We start from the raw sequence: 16,330 nt of genomic DNA, 5'->3' as shown, positions 1-16,330 counted from the left end.
TTAATTTAATATTTTATATTTCAATCTCTTCGAGAGAACATAGAATAAGCACGTAGAATTGTAAAAATTCACAAAGCCATTATATAAAATGTAAATAATTTGGCATTACCAGTTTCCTTAGTAATAAGCCAAGCGTACGCCATTTAAAAAGTAAGTCATTTTATTACTATTTTACTATTCTTAAACCTTATAATGTATATGAAAGTAATTAAATGCGTGTAGCACGAGCTTAGATCCGTTTTAATGATTGAAAATTGACGTAATATATCGTAATATAATGTAGAATTACACCATCAATTAATGAAATGGTTTATTAAAGAAATTATTTTTTATAAAAGTATTTTGATGTTGGATCTGCTGGTATGTTCCTTGTGAGCAGTTGGTGGGATATTTTATAGAACGAAAACTATTGAATCTACTGCAGCTTTCAGCGAAGGCAGAAATCAACAACAGCCAATACATATAACGTAGAATATTTATATAATTTCCGTATACTATTATATTATGTTCACTGTTGGCACGTTTGTGACGAATTTTTTAAACAATATATAGAATATTGTATATATAAACAATATTTAATAGTGTATCTAGTATTGATTAAATACAAAGAATCCAAAGTTATAATATATAACGAAAAACAACTCCTTATTTTATAGCCTGACTTATGAGTATCACTAGTCGAGTAAAATTTGCTAGTCAAGACTAGTTTAGTCTCAGTCAAGACTAAGCTAGTCGGTGCATAGTCTAGTCTAAACATTTCTGAAGTTGAGTGTTTTGATGATCAATTATAATAAGAATGTACGTTTTTCAGAGGCTATCTTAACCACGACATAGCTACATCGCTAGTCAGACTACAATACCTGACACTTGCTAGTCGGAAGTTACTGACAAATTGTAAAGCTAGTCGTGAACTATTCACCCTAATTTTGAGGCGTCTTATCATGTATTTATTACTTATTTTAAAGTATCGACATGAGTTTTATTAACTCTACGGAACCGTAAGATTATCAGGCACGAATAATTACAAGGCATTATTTCGTAAACATAAGGCACTGAAGGAACTGTGGAATGATTATTTATAAATATAAAAACGTTATATATGCACGTCTTAAGTGATGGTCATGGACGAAAGAAATACTCGACAAGTTTGAAGTTGTTGCGTTACGGTCGCTCACTGGCGTGCACTACGTGCCGTATTTATAGATAAGGCCATATCAATAATGGCACATTTGAATAAGATCTCAAGTAGATATTTAATTGGATTGTTTTTGAGAATGGTATATACAACCCTAAAGCCTTTCGCACAGGAGTCAATAGACACTTAATCTGAATGTTGTAGAAGAGCGTTACGAGCCTTTAATTTATTCAAAATGTCCGCACGCGTTGTCGTTTCAGAATCATCACTTCTCTTAGTATGAGAAGTGCTAAATCATCGGGAAGTAAAAAAAACATATTCCGGATCACATCACGCTACAACACTTTTAGAAAAAGGATAGGCACGACTTCTGTATAATCCTAGGCTCCGCAAAACTGCGTGAGTGATTACTTCACTAGGTACTCTAACAATGTACTTAAGACATGCATTTTACATGCTTCATATTGGCTTATTAATATATTCAGCGTATTTTATATAGCAACATCAATTCCACATGTATCATGTTAATATAATAATCAATGTCAAGGTCTTTAAATACCATGTATCACTTATAAAAATAATCATATATATTTTTTGTAAGATTTTTTACAATCTCATACAAACTAAAAGTTTGGAATCTTACTTGTAATATTTCTAGATATATAAACTTAAACCATTTATTTTATAAATGTCTGCATTATTAACTTTATTTGCCAAAAATAATATACTACTAATATACTATTTGCCAAAATATAGAATACTAATTTTAAAATAATCTTCAAAATAATACTTTAAATAAAACTTTATGTATTGAGATTTTGCGACAGCAGATCGTTAATTACAGTAGATCTTAAGGTATATGTAAATATAGTCGTGGGGACTGAATAAAGAATAAAAACGGCTTAGTAAAGCCCCAACAATCCCAGCAAGCATTTCTTATAGTGCCCGGAGCAGTCTCCCTGTAAAAAAAGAAATTTTTTACTACTTCATTGAAATATTTCATTAAATACAAAACATTATTGACGTTTTCCAGTTTTTTTTAAAAATAATTTTCAAGGTAACACTTTTCCCACACGTTTGCCGAAACGTTTTAGCAAAGTATGACGGCCGGCTATCTGCCTGACCTTTACCGCATTTGAAGGATTTAAGTTTACCTTCAGGTGCAATAGATTACTTTGCCGCGCCAGTATGAAAGAAATGCCAGTTGTTAAAATAATAACAGCCCTGCATTATATACTGCCCCACTGCTGGGCACTGGCCTGCTCTACTACTGAGAAGAATTAGACCGTACTCGCTGGCCGAGTGCAAGTTGGCACACTTTACACACCCTCGTAATTATCACGGAGAACTTCTCAGGTGTGCAGGTTTCGTCATAATGTTTTCATTCACCGATAAAACCAACGATAATTCACAAAAGAATACACACATAACTTTAGAAAAGTCAGTGGTGCCCTTGGGTTTCAACCTGAGGACATTCGTCTCGGCTATCCACTCCCAACTTGTCTATCGCCGCTTTTAGTTCGTCGTTACACTATCTGAACTCTCATCTAATTTAAAGAAGAAATATTTATCATGTCGATTCCACTACCACCACCAAATAAATTAAATTAACTTTGCTATGACGTAAAAAAAAAGCCAAGCTCCTCACCTCTATCCAGCTCTGCAGCGACTCGCCGTACTTGTGCTGGAACATCTCGGAGATGTCGCCGAGGTCCACCTCGCAACGGGTCACCATGATGCGGATCAGCTGTCTGTCGTTCGTGCCGAGACCCTTCATCGACTTGTGGAGACGCTCCGCGAAGAACAACGGCTTGTTGCGTACCACTTTCACTGGAAATGCGGTTGAAAGTATTTTATCTCATAGCATAAAATTGTTGGTTGTTTTTAAACTAATGATAGACAAATAAATATAGAACGGCTTGATGAGCAAAATTCCACGGGCCATGGCTTCAAAATATTGTAAAATTTACAAAACTTTTTGTATAATGGGATATAAAAAGGGACATCAGAAAAAAGTTATAGTTATTTTTCATGTAAGCACGTGACAAATTATTAATCGTAGGACCCATACGATTAATAATTTGCCACGTGCCTTTACAATGTAGTTGGATACGCCTTTGACAAATGACCTTATCGAAAATAAACTTCAAAGGGATTTTAGATAATGAAAATGAATATTTAGATTGAACCTAATGTATACAAGAGTTTTGGATTAGTTCAGCTATTTTTCTAGCTACCTGTACATAGCGTTGGGGACTTGGCCCAATGCTTGCTCGAACGATGCTATACTCCTAAGAGTCGATGTTGTGTCGTGAGAAATCATACCTTTCTTTCCAGTAGCGGTACCCATAATACGTTTGGGCCCAGCAAAAATAGATATTAGAGTTCCTCTATATATTAGTGGCTTACCAATAGCCCTGAGTGCCTTCTCGATGTGTCCGGAGAACTCCGCTTTGATCGCGTCGTCGATGTCGTGTCCGGTGAGGTACTGGTACTCGTTGAACACGGCCGCCAGCTGCGGGAACGAACGCGAGCATAGCACTGAGTTGAACACGGATTCGTCTGTGCCCAGACGGAGCTCGCCTGTAATGAAAAAAAAAAAAAGATTTATTAGAGTCTAAAATAAAAGAATGTTTACTATTGTAAAAAATTAAGCCAATTAAAATCTAACACATAAAGCAGTATCAAAGTATAATAAAAAATTAACAAGATATCAGTTTTTTAAATGCACCGGAAGGAACGAAAAAGATGCTATCTTGTGACGTCATCGGGTATAACGGTGCGAGTGTAAGAGATAGAGAGAGATAGCTTATTGCTTGCTTAATCTTGCTTTGGTATTGTCACCAAGTGACGGCCTATGTATAAAGCCTAATATTTTTGTACTATAATTTTAGTGTACGAGGGTCACACGATAAGTATTTATAGAATATATAACCTTATTTATTTACTAACAAAGATCTTAAACAGTACTGAGTGGGACAGCCTTAATATTCACAATGCATCATTCTGACGTTCGCAGTAAAAACACTTTAAATATTTATTGATCACTACTTACGATAGACAAAGTGACGTCACAATATATCTATTAATAGATACTAAAGGTCTCGCGGTGGTTAAAAATCAACCTTAATTCATTAATACTAAGTTTCATTTTAATTATATCCTCGTTCTTTTACATCAGCCGACATACTTGACATTGGCAGTGGGAACGTAAACAATGAACCTGTTTGTAAGTAATGTGAAGGCAACTCCTTTGGGACCGTGACGACGTAAATAACAATCCACGCGGTCGAAATCGTTGACAAAGCTAGTATTAAGATCGCGGCAGTTATCTATTTAAGTTTAGAGACCCAATTTCTTGCAGCAAACTATTGTGCAAGAACTTCCAAATACGTTTACAATGGAGACATTATTCAATGGTTTTATATATATATATATATATATATATATATATATATATATATATATATATATATATATATATATTTCTAATCAATATATATATATATATAATCAATCAATCAATATATATATAATAAATATATATATATTTCTAATTCAATGGTTTTATATATTTATATATATATATATATTTATATATTTCTTTGAATAACGAGACGAGCTTGCGATACAACCGCCCATAAACAGTAGAAACACCATCCAACACCTTGAGTTACAAAGTATTGTTTGGAATTCCACTGCGCTCGCCATCCTGAGACGTGAAATGTTGAGTCTTATTATGTCCGGTAGTTACACTGGCTACAATGTTCTTCAAACCGAACGCAATAGTGACTACATACTGCTGCTTGGCGGCAGAAATAGACATTACGGTGGTACCTACCCAGGCGGAATCTCGCATATGACACACCTACCACCAGTATACACGCGACTCGTCGCAAATAAACTTTATTTACAGAAATCAGAATGCCGTGATTGTTCACACGGTAGAACTCGCTTGCATAAGTCGACTTCTGCAAGTTTCCTTACTAATCTAAACTCCGCTTAATGAATCACCAAAGTTTAGTAACCAAACAATAAACAGTGCGTAACAATGACGTATGATGCGTCGTTGCCGCTCGTTCATTTACTCGTGACTCATTCGTTCATCATACACTATTGCTCAATATTATCGGTGATCGTGAGTCATTCGTTCGTTCGTCAGTATATCGTTCATTTAAAGGTCATTAGAACATGTTTTGTTTATCTTGTTTATAATCGTGTTACAAACAAGGTTTTTAAACAAAACATTACTTAGATAGTATGCGGATAAATTGTTGAATGCGTATCACAACAATACCACAATGTATAGATAGAAAAAAACATATGTATACCTCTTTAATACTTAAAAATCGGTTCACCCAGCAAAAGTTGTGAGGTAACAGATATAAAAAAATTACAGTCGAATTGAGAAACTTTTTTTTTTAAGTCGGTTCAAAATAAAAACAAGTTACCGAGGATAGTCGACATTATTATGACGATAAATCATCTGTATCGCTTTGATGATAAAGGCGTGTGCATAGATTAAGTACTCTGTAACTATAAAATCCATTGCGCAAGAGTTGTTATCTTACAAAGCATAATTAATATCGTCTCAATGCTCTAGTTTATAAGTCTAGTAGAAACGCACGAGCGCTGTAAACCGTGTGATTCTAGATTCAATCCTCAGACAAAAATATGTATGAATTTTGAAAATAATATATACACCCGAGTCATCTGATACGACAATAGGCTTTCTCACTGTCGAAGCTACCAACTGAGCTACTCATGAACTGATGCAGTTACACGTCTACTTACCCTTTTGGGGAAAAGTATACAGGGTCATTTTGACATTGCGTTAATAAATGAAAAAACATAGTCGTTTTTAGCTCTGCTGACATTATGCCAAAAATATCTTAAAGAACATTTTGAGCCAAAATTCTGCATAATATACTCTCATAGAGTAATTAATAGTGGCATTAGGGTGGGTAAAATTAAAATTATTTTTATTGATATTTATCATTCGAAACTTACACTTTGTATGTGGTTTTATTTAGTAACGCAATGTAAAAATACCATGTTTGTGTATAAAATATATTTTTTAGAATAAAATTATAAGACATAAACATACCAGCTTGCAGCAAGCTCCTGGCATCTTGCCTCGCCTTTTCCTGATCGACGTGGAAGTCCTCCGATCTGTTGCCCTGAAATAAAAAAAAAAATAAAGATTACGAAGCTGTCATATAATAATCATCATCATCATCATCATCTCAACCACAGGAAGTCCACTGCTGAACATAGGCCTCCCCCAAGGATCTCCACGTCGACCTGTTGGAAGCGGCCTGCCTCCAGCGAGTTCCTGCGACCTTATAATAATGTAATCATTTAACACGCGGTAAAAATGTCGGTATACGGAAAAACCGCGAAATATTTAAAATTAAAAACATACATGCCATCCTGTTGGGTTTTTTTGTAGTAGTTTCCCGTTTTGGTACATATCTATACTAATATATAAAGCTGAAGAGTTTGTTTGTTTGAATGCGCTCATCGCAGAAAGTAATAAACCGATTTTGATTGTTTTTCACTAATAGAAAGCTAGATTACTCCTGAGTGCTTTTATCCCGGGAAAATATAAAGCGGGACTTTTACCCCGGAAATCTTTCTAACGAGGGCGGCGTAGCGAGCAAAAGTTACTAACCATTCTGACTAATGATCATAGATGGCTTAGGAAGAGTCGAACCGGGCAATCGCCCGGGGCTAGCGTTTACAGGGGCCTCCCTTTTTTACGATTCTTCCTACGAAACTGTAAATACCGAGAAACTTCTTTGTTGCTCTGCTCAAGTCGTCGCGTCGTTTAGGGCCTCCAGTGCTAATATATTACATCGAAATAAAACTTTTTTTTAATTTTGTTTTTTTTTTTTTATATAATTTTCTCCATACGTTTCGAAGACTACAACCTCCATGGTCTCGGAGCGGATTGCGGTGTAGGTCGTCCGGAAAGTCAACGTTATCAACCTACATTTTACATATTTTTTTCTTTATCTGTTGACGGCTCGCATTAACATAAAAAAATCATTACAATATATAAATACCAGTTACTCAACTGACTAAATTAAAAGCATTGTTTATATTTTTCGAGGGTTTGAAAATATTTTACAAGGTGTTACAAATTAGAAAATAATGATAATAGGACCCAAATAACCAAACGAAGGTAAGGTAAACAACTAGCTCACGCCTGAATGTCGTCTAACTGCACAAATTCGATATTCGCCAGACGGCACGGCGACTGCGACCAATGAATGTTGCCTTATATCGGTCGTTATCGTGTTTTCGCACCGTTTTTTTTTTAACTGCGGTTATATAAAGGCCGCTTGAGCAGCATATTATTTATTTGGTTCCCTATAAAAGAAATAAAGATGTTTACGGTTTTAGGATTCAGTATCAGCACGGAGCCTAGGCCCTATATCATCATAGGACATGGATACACATGGCGAAAAGTCTGTGAAGTATTTTGGCTACCCTTCAGAAGTAAAGGGCACGTGTACATATGTTATCATAACAATTCTCATTGACCCTAAACGAGCAATCCATTAAGCAACACAAAATATCCAAATAAAACCTTAAAATAAAGCGTATAAGTATATAATTACCATGCACAATGACGTCATCAGCCTCTTGAAGTTCCCAGACGTGTCTCCGCGCAGATCGTCCTCCAACAAATTGCCGTAAACTGCCAAAGGAAAAACAAACTTAATACTTGAGTAATAAAAATAATAGTTCTATTGCCCCACTGCTGGGCATCTACTGACAGGGTTTTAAGTTTATAGTAACTCAATTATAGGTGGCCGTAGTCGCTTAGGGAATAGGGATAGGGAACGCTTTTTTAGTCTAATAAAGCAATCAATACTGATTGACCTAGTGTGAGTTGGTGATAGGATATATTTTATATCCGCCTGGATAGCGACAAGTACACAAGGTGTTAAAACCCGCCATAGTGGCCCACGTAAGTGTGTCGCGTTCCGGGATCAGCCTGTGTATAATAGGTTCTAACAGGCTGGAATAATTGTGTTGACTGTCGAAGAGTAATCATCTTTTGTTAGTCGACATTCAATTGGACCTCACTACACCTACCATAAGATGTAGATTCCACATACAATTTATGAACTTTATGGAGAATTCTTGGATATGTAGATTTGCTCACAATTATTTCCTTCGCCGTTAAAGCAGATGATGATTGATAAAAAAACACACATGAGTAAAAAATTACATAATGTTTAAGTGAAATTAAAATTTCGTTAATATGATTTTATCAAAATAATTACCGATATACTTATTGGTTGTTAATTTATAAATACAAGATAAATGTAATGTTTATTAATTATGATAACATTATCGAAGAATTTAATCAGATGTCAAATAAATTAATTTGTTTATCTGCCAGTCAATATATGTATGTATTATTTTTATTTTATAATATACTTTACTAAATATTGCTTGCGGCTTAGCCCACGTGAAAGTTCTTCCGGGATAAAAATTTGGCTATATTATTTCCCGGAATAAAAGTAGTCTGTCTTTCCCGAGTCTGAAACTATCACCTACCAAATCCCATCGTAATTCGTTCAATAGTTTATCGCGTTCAGACTTACTGACGCGACGGAGGGCATTGTTTTATAATAAGGATGTAGTAGTCTTCGACTATTATGTAGTACGAATTCCGCATATTGTATGAATCGTTGACAAACTATTGGTGTTTTTCTGTAAATCCACTTTACTAATAACTCAAAAAACACTAAAATAAGTACAACTTCGTAGAACACTTCAAATAAAACTCTTGGGACTCGAAGTAGTATCACTCTTACAATATAACTTTATCAAAGACAAAACTTATATCCAACATTTGTAAGAAAGTTTCTTCGCCTACAAGAATGAACGTAAACAATATCGATCTGGGATGACGTCACACCAATGATTCGTCGTGTCTTCTGGCTGGCTGGCTATGAATGTAAAAGTTTGGCAATAACTTTCTTGTCATGACTTGCTATAGTAGGATATGAATATTAAAACCATAATAAAAAGTAGTTTACGTCATGCCTATTTATATTATTACGTTGCCAAATACCATAACGATAGACGAAGGCAATTTTTGCTTCGAAAATTGAGATTAGCTTTAAAAATTTACTAGTACTAGGTCTCTAATATGTGAATGGGTAGGTACCACCTCAATATCTTTTTCTACCGCCAAGCAGCAGTGTTTAGTTACTGTTGTGCTTCGGTTTGAAGGGCACCGTAGCCAGTGTAACTACTGGACATAGTGAGACTTAACATCTCATGTCTCAAGATAGCGGGGCAGGGGAATACCAAATAATACTTTGTAATTCAAGGTGTTGGATGGTGTTTCTTCTTTTACGGGCGGTCGTAATGCTTCATTCCATCAGGCGAACGGCAATCTCCTCTCGTAATTCAAAGTAAAGTAATAAAAAAATAAATCCAAAAATAAATTGCTTAAGTCAACCTCCTAACTGTCGATATACTGGTAACTAGGTTTTGGTATTCTGAGTCTAAGAATTATCATTTAAGCTGGTTTACACAACTACCCACAAAGCTCTACCACCGCAAAAAACATTTAAAATTAGCTGTATCTCTCATGCAGTACGATGTTTTATTGAATATTTTTTTTCGAGCCAATGAGCAAAGGCGTTAAGACACTGATAGTAAGTGATCGCTGCCCACAACCATCCAAAACACAAGGAGTATCATCAATATTTTGCTGGTAATTTACTGTGCTTTAGCCTGAGAATTCTGTTAAAAAAATTATCAAAATAAAACTAATGTATGTTATACACAGTTATTTTGACATTTCTTTAATTAATTAAACCACATACTCGTCTTTATCTCTGCTATAATTGTGTCAAAAATCATCCATAATAAATACTTTCAGAAAAAAATAAGGTTTTACTTTCATAATCATTTTGAAGTTAAGTGTCAATATTGTGTGTGCGTGAGTGTATTTATGACTGAAAGTGTGATGTTGCTGCTTCGACTAATTCTCTTAGAATAGCATTAGCGCAGGTAAAATTAACATGTTTATTTATTCATAATTATAATTCATAATTTACACTTTGCGTGTGGTTTCATTTAGTAAAGCAATTTCAAAATCACCCTGTATAATCTAAATATTATTTGACATAATTTGTAGTTCAAATAAACAAGGCAACCTGTACTGGGATAACCTAAGCCTAGCCCTTACAGTATCTGATATAGAACTAATAATAAGCATAATTTGTCAACATTGTATCGAACAATAATTAAACTAATGAGGTCATCACTATAATCAGTCATACCGTAATAGAATGGGCGTTCCACGCATAAAACCTATTAAATAAACGGAAGCTTGTATATTTTAATTACAGATAACATTTCTATTGTATGTAATTTCGCGATGGCTTAGTTGTATTACGTTATGAATCCAGTGCTGAGGTCTCAGGTTCAATTCCCGGGTCGGACAGTGATATTTGGTTTTTCTACTCAGTATCAGCCTCTAGTCTAGAATTTGTACCTAATAATGCGATAGGCTCCCCCTATCACATAATGGGACGGAATAGACACGGTGGAAAGTGGATGCACCAGTTACACCTCTGCCTACCCCTTACGAGATAAAAGTCGTGAGTATGCGAGTATTTATAATGTATAATTATATCTGGTACATTAAATTGACCGCAATTCCATGCAGAGTCCTAACCACAATATAATTATTTACGACTGATTGGTGTATTAACAGACATTTATTTTGGTCAACTAATCAGTTGGTATATTTAACAGCACAGCAGAATTTTTGTAAAGTGAACTGAGACGTCTTGTACAGTTGAAAAATTATTCAAGAATAAGTTCACATTTAAAATATTTTAACCGGAAAATTTTTTCACACTGACAGATCCGCAGGAAAAACTAGTATAATATATTTTGTTCGCTGGTCACTAGACAGAATTTAGTAAATAGGTAAAAAACACTGCCACAAGTATATTATTTTCTTTTTATTATTCCAATAGTAACGTTTTATTTATTGCTTAGAATGACGAAATGAGCTTGCCGTTCGCCTGATGGTAAGCTATATGACCGCCCATAAACCGTAGGAACACCATCCAACAACTTGAATTACAAAGTATTGCTTGGTATTCCACTGAGCTCGCCATCCTAACACGTAACATGTTAAATCATATTATGTCCAGTAGTTACATTGCCTACAATGCCCTTCAAACCGGAACACGATAGTGACTACACACGCTGCTTGGCAGTAAAAAAAGACATTGCGGTGGTACCTACCCAGGCGAACTCTCACATAAGAGAGTACTGCCATTAGTAAAATTTTAAAAAATACGATGGATACAATGACAAGGAAATCATGGATCAGACTCAAATCGTTCATATCGTTAGTAAACACCGTAAATTGTACCAAACCATTGTGTCATCACTATAAGTGTTCAAACGTTGAATAATGAGATATTTCCACATTTATGACTACTGTTAGTACCTAATGTGATTGAATGTGCGATAAGCGGTTGCTTGCATATTACCATGTTTGTACTCGCGTGCCCGTATCGTGCGAGCAACTGAGAATGAAATTTACATTACGATGCAAAACAAAATAGAGATTGTTTCTGGCCGCGTCTGCAGTAAGTTTAATCTGATGATGATTCATCAGCCCTGTATTATATACTGTCCCACTGTTGGGCACGGGCCTCCTTCTACTAAGAGGGCTTTAGTCCGCCACGCTGGCCTAATGCGGATTGGTAGACTTGACACACCCTCGAAATACCTATAGAGAACTTCTCAGGTATGCAGGTTGCCTCACGATGTTTTCCTTCACCGTTAAAGCAAGCGATAATTCACAATGAATACATTTTATTATTTTTTTTGAAAAATAGGTCTGTGCCCTTGGGATTTGAACCTGCGGACATTCGTCTCGGCAGTGCGTTCCACAAACAACTAGGCTATCGCCTAAGTAAGTTTAATGTGAAATTGTAATACGGTAGAAACCGGTTAAAACGACTTCGGTTAAGTATAGCACCGCATCGTTTATAACGACTAGATGACAATGTCATTGCAAATAAATATGTAAAAAAGAGTCTCGTTATAACGACACTCTGATATAATGTCCCTGTGTGATGGTCACTTTAAAGATATTAAAGTCTAATTTCACTGTTTTTTTCGAATATTATCGTCGTTTTATCTTATATTACCTTTTATCGCTAAAAACAAAACAATCCATCCTTATCTTAATGAAGCCCTTGGCAAATATATTTCAAAACGCTTTTCATGTTAATTTTTATCGGAATATGATTTTTGAAAAATTAAATAAACTTTGAAGTTTATTTTATATACGTTTACGCTAAGAGAAAAAAAAATGTATGGGAATCAGAGGCGGCCTTGGAGGAGGGGAACCTGGTTACAACCCAAGACTTCTCGCTAGAAGGGGCCTCGGAGGACATTTTTTTATAATTTAGCGATGAAACTGTTAAAAACCGGCCCACTTTAATTTTTGCTCCCCCGGGGGAGTCACGTAATTTTTTTTTGCTTTCGCCTAGGGCTCCGCGTCCTTTAGGGCCGGCAGTGATGGGAATAGCATGTCCTAGCGATAAAACTGTTGCTTATATATGCCATTCCTATACATATTTGTTTTCTATTGGCGTTACCGACTGTAGAAAGGCGCTGAGGCTACGGCCCTTGTTTGGTGTTCTACTTTCTTTTATTGATGCGCACAATAACTCCAATTATTCATTACATAATGAACTCTAAGTACTCAGTAAAAAGTGTCATATACAATTTTAAAGCATCAGGCCTGCAATACATATTTGGAATAAAGTTGAATTAATAAACAGATATAAGGAAAATACAAGGAAAACTAAGACTAACGGTTTAAGTTTGTTGAACAGTAGCCAAGATCAATATGATTCCATACAATTCGAAAAGGGTAATGGCCGATTACAAAATGATATAATATCTTGTCGGAACGAGAAACGATCATGTTAAATATAATACAAATTAAAATTCAGTAGTCCAATAGTAGATACTTTAACTACACAAAAACATGTAAGCTTTAAAAAGAATTTTACGTAATATAAAATATAACAACAAATCTATACTATTATATAAAGCTGAAGAGTTTGTTTGTTTGAACGCGCTAATCTTAGGAACTACTGGTTCGAATTGAAAAATTCTTTTAGTGTTGGATAGCCCTTTGTTCGTGGAAAGCTATAGCTATATATCATCACGCTATGACCAATAGAAGCGGAGCAACAATAAAAATGTTAACAAAACGAGGAAAATTAATTCCCCTCGAGAGCTTCCGTTGCGTGTGCTCAATAAACGGTTTAAGTTGCTATCCCGGGAAAATGTATAGCGTGACTTTAATAACGGAAAACTTTATCCCGGAAAAAAAATCTCAAGCGGGCGGAGCTGCGGGAAAAGCTAGTATTATATAAATAGAACACCCGTAAATGCCTGGTTTCATGACTGACATTAATTGCTTATGCATTCAATGCTGTCACTGCAATAAAGGTAGACAAGTCTTTTGTACTCTCGGGAGCGTGAAATACCAATACGCGTCACACGAGGAAGGAAACTTCGAAAGAAGTGCAATCATTCAAGGTTGTAAGAAACATCGATATAAACAAGCAAATAGTGTTGCACATAAATAGTTCATTAGTTACGTAGCGAAATAATATTGGTGAGACGAAGTTGAGATATAAATTCTAATATGGGTCTGTTTATCTTTTCACACCTACTGAACTGCGTTAGTGCAACAATGTATGAGACATATGGTTTTATAAACACAGAAGTAATATATATGCCATAATAGTACTCAAGCTTCAATGCGCTACGCCTATCTGAAGTGGGACATGTACTAGTTCAGTGCCAAAATGTGCCTTCTCATACAGATCTGTTTAAAAGTAATGTCCTACTCAGCACTACTTAATAATTCTTTAGGTCGACGTTACGTCGGAAACAATTCATTTGGCAATTACTTAAATGATCATAACCTCAAGGACATAGCGAATTGCTAGTTGCTAGCAGCAATTCCAGCAATATGGTAACCGCATTTCATTATGCAAAATTTTGAACTACACTAACACACCATAGTATTTTTTCTTATTTAGCATTGGTGTCCTAGTACCTATATAAATTAGGTAGGTATAGAATAAATGTGCTGGACATACCGTCAAAACCAAATCTAAACATTGATAACGCGTTCGCATATCGCAATCAATTTTTAAATGCAGTTCAAATCTAACGTAGATATCATGATCAAATCCGATTTAAAATCAATAATATAGAAGCATTTGAAAGGCGATGCTAAGACTACATGTTAAAAAACAATAAAGGACGCCTTAATATCTTTGTGACGTCATGAGAAATTACGATGCGTGCGTAAGAAAGAGATGGAACGATTACGCACCTATTCTCGCACATTGCACTTTTTGGTCCTTCGAGCCGGATAGCAGATCATTAGCAGCAGGATTCATCAGTCTTCTTTGTCGGAGACAGCACGAGCATCAGATATTCAAGTAAGATCTTTCTAATTTGAAATATCATAGCAACAGCATCATGGAGTCTCTAATAGAAAATCAGCAGCAATTGTTAGTAGGCATTGAGCAACTGTACACCAACTTTAAAAAAGATGGTGCCGATAGAAAAACTAAGGATTATATCAGGCGTAGATTAGAGACTTTAGAAAATTATTGGAAGGAGTTCCAAGCTAATCACATGCAACTATGTAATTTAGGTGTTAAGGGACATTCTTATTTTACTAATAATCAATATGACCTTACAAAAGATAGGTATGAGACAATCAAATCAGTTATAGAAAATTATCACGGTGAATCGAGACCGACAACTCCGGTCTTAAAACCAGCAACACCCATGTCAGTTCAAGGAACATCTTTTCAACCCTCAATACCTCAGACACGTGGAACAAATTCCAAAACTCAAGAACTATTACGTAAGCAAAAAAGTAATTTCAAAGCTTTTCAGCGTGTCATTTCCCTGGTAGACGTGGAGTCCGCCACTGAGAAATGGGAGTTCGAAGACATTCTTAAGACAATTGAGTCGCGTTGGTCAGTCATCGATACTCTTCACTGGGAAATCGACAGTGAGTTAGAAGAAACTAACCAGGAGTATGAAAATGCGTATACCAACTACGAGCGGACTTATTATGATCTCAAGAAAGATATCAATAGCAAGATGTGGTCGCAAAATTATAAAGAAAAATCAACACCTGTTATGGATATTCCAACGTTTCATGGCAATTATCATTCTTGGGTGACATTCAAGGATTTATTCGTTGAAACTATCCATAATAATAATACGATTTCTAAAGCGCAAAAAATGCAATTTTTGAAGAGCAAGTTGAGGGGTGAGGCGGAGAAATTAATCAAGCATTTGCGCATCAGTACAGAAAATTATGACATAAGCTGGGAGATACTAAACCATCGTTTCGACAACCAAAAACTAATTTTCAATTCCCATATGGATATTCTTTTCGGTCTTCCTACAATTCAGCAAAAATCTGCAAAGGCCATCAAGACTATCCACGATACATCAAAGGAGTGCCTTAATGCCATCAAGAGCCTAGGTGTTGACATCAGCAGTTGGGACCCTATGATTGTTTATCTCCTATGTCAAAAGCTAGATGTAACTACTCACAACGATTATATAGAATCGCTAAAGACTTCCAGAGAACTACCATCATTGAGCTATTTCCTAGAATTTCTTGAGAGCAAGTTTACGTCATTGGAATCATCTAAACGTAATCCAGGTGTGAAAACATCATATCAATCAGAAGCATCAACGACGAACTCTATCAAAAAGCAAATTTTTTATAAAACATTCAATGTTAATAAAAATCAATCCAATAACGCATATAAAATTCCACATGGAAACAAATGTCCAGTATGCAATTTAGACCACGGAATTTTCCACTGCAAAACATTTCTAGAATACACGGCGGATATGAAACAAAAAACAGTAAATAAATTGTCACTATGCAAGAATTGCCTACATAATCATAATGGTAAGGAATGTTTTTCCAATAAAACTTGTCGAAAATGTCAGGGCAATCATAACACGCTGTTACATGACACCTTAGGTACGATGGTGAAGCAATCGTCAAGTAACAGCGCATTGACGCATGTCGATGCAAATTTGCCTAAACAACAGAAACAC

The 16,330-nt window shown here is 35.5% G+C and overlaps 1 protein-coding gene across 4 annotated transcripts in view; it reads right to left on the bottom strand.

Annotated features, from left to right (window-relative positions):
- The window catches only part of LOC115445291 (annexin B9), a 34,248-nt gene continuing 17,918 nt past the window's right edge, over nucleotides 1-16,330 (bottom strand). For all 4 annotated transcript variants that reach the window (XM_030171511.2, XM_030171512.1, XM_030171514.2 and 1 more), the window contains 5 exons: nucleotides 7,762-7,841; nucleotides 6,243-6,315; nucleotides 3,545-3,718; nucleotides 2,784-2,965; nucleotides 1-2,094 (listed from right to left, as the gene is read on the bottom strand). In XM_030171511.2, coding sequence (XP_030027371.1) covers nucleotides 2,038-2,094; nucleotides 2,784-2,965; nucleotides 3,545-3,718; nucleotides 6,243-6,315; nucleotides 7,762-7,841 — 566 coding nt within the window. In that variant the 3' untranslated portion in view covers nucleotides 1-2,037. The remainder of the gene's footprint in view (nucleotides 2,095-2,783; nucleotides 2,966-3,544; nucleotides 3,719-6,242; nucleotides 6,316-7,761; nucleotides 7,842-16,330) is intronic.

This window comes from Manduca sexta, chromosome 17 (assembly GCF_014839805.1).
Source record: "Manduca sexta isolate Smith_Timp_Sample1 chromosome 17, JHU_Msex_v1.0, whole genome shotgun sequence".
Classification (NCBI taxonomy): Eukaryota; Metazoa; Arthropoda; class Insecta; order Lepidoptera; family Sphingidae; genus Manduca; species Manduca sexta.
Note: the sequence above shows the minus strand (reverse complement) of the source record. Positions and strands in the feature narration are given on the sequence as shown.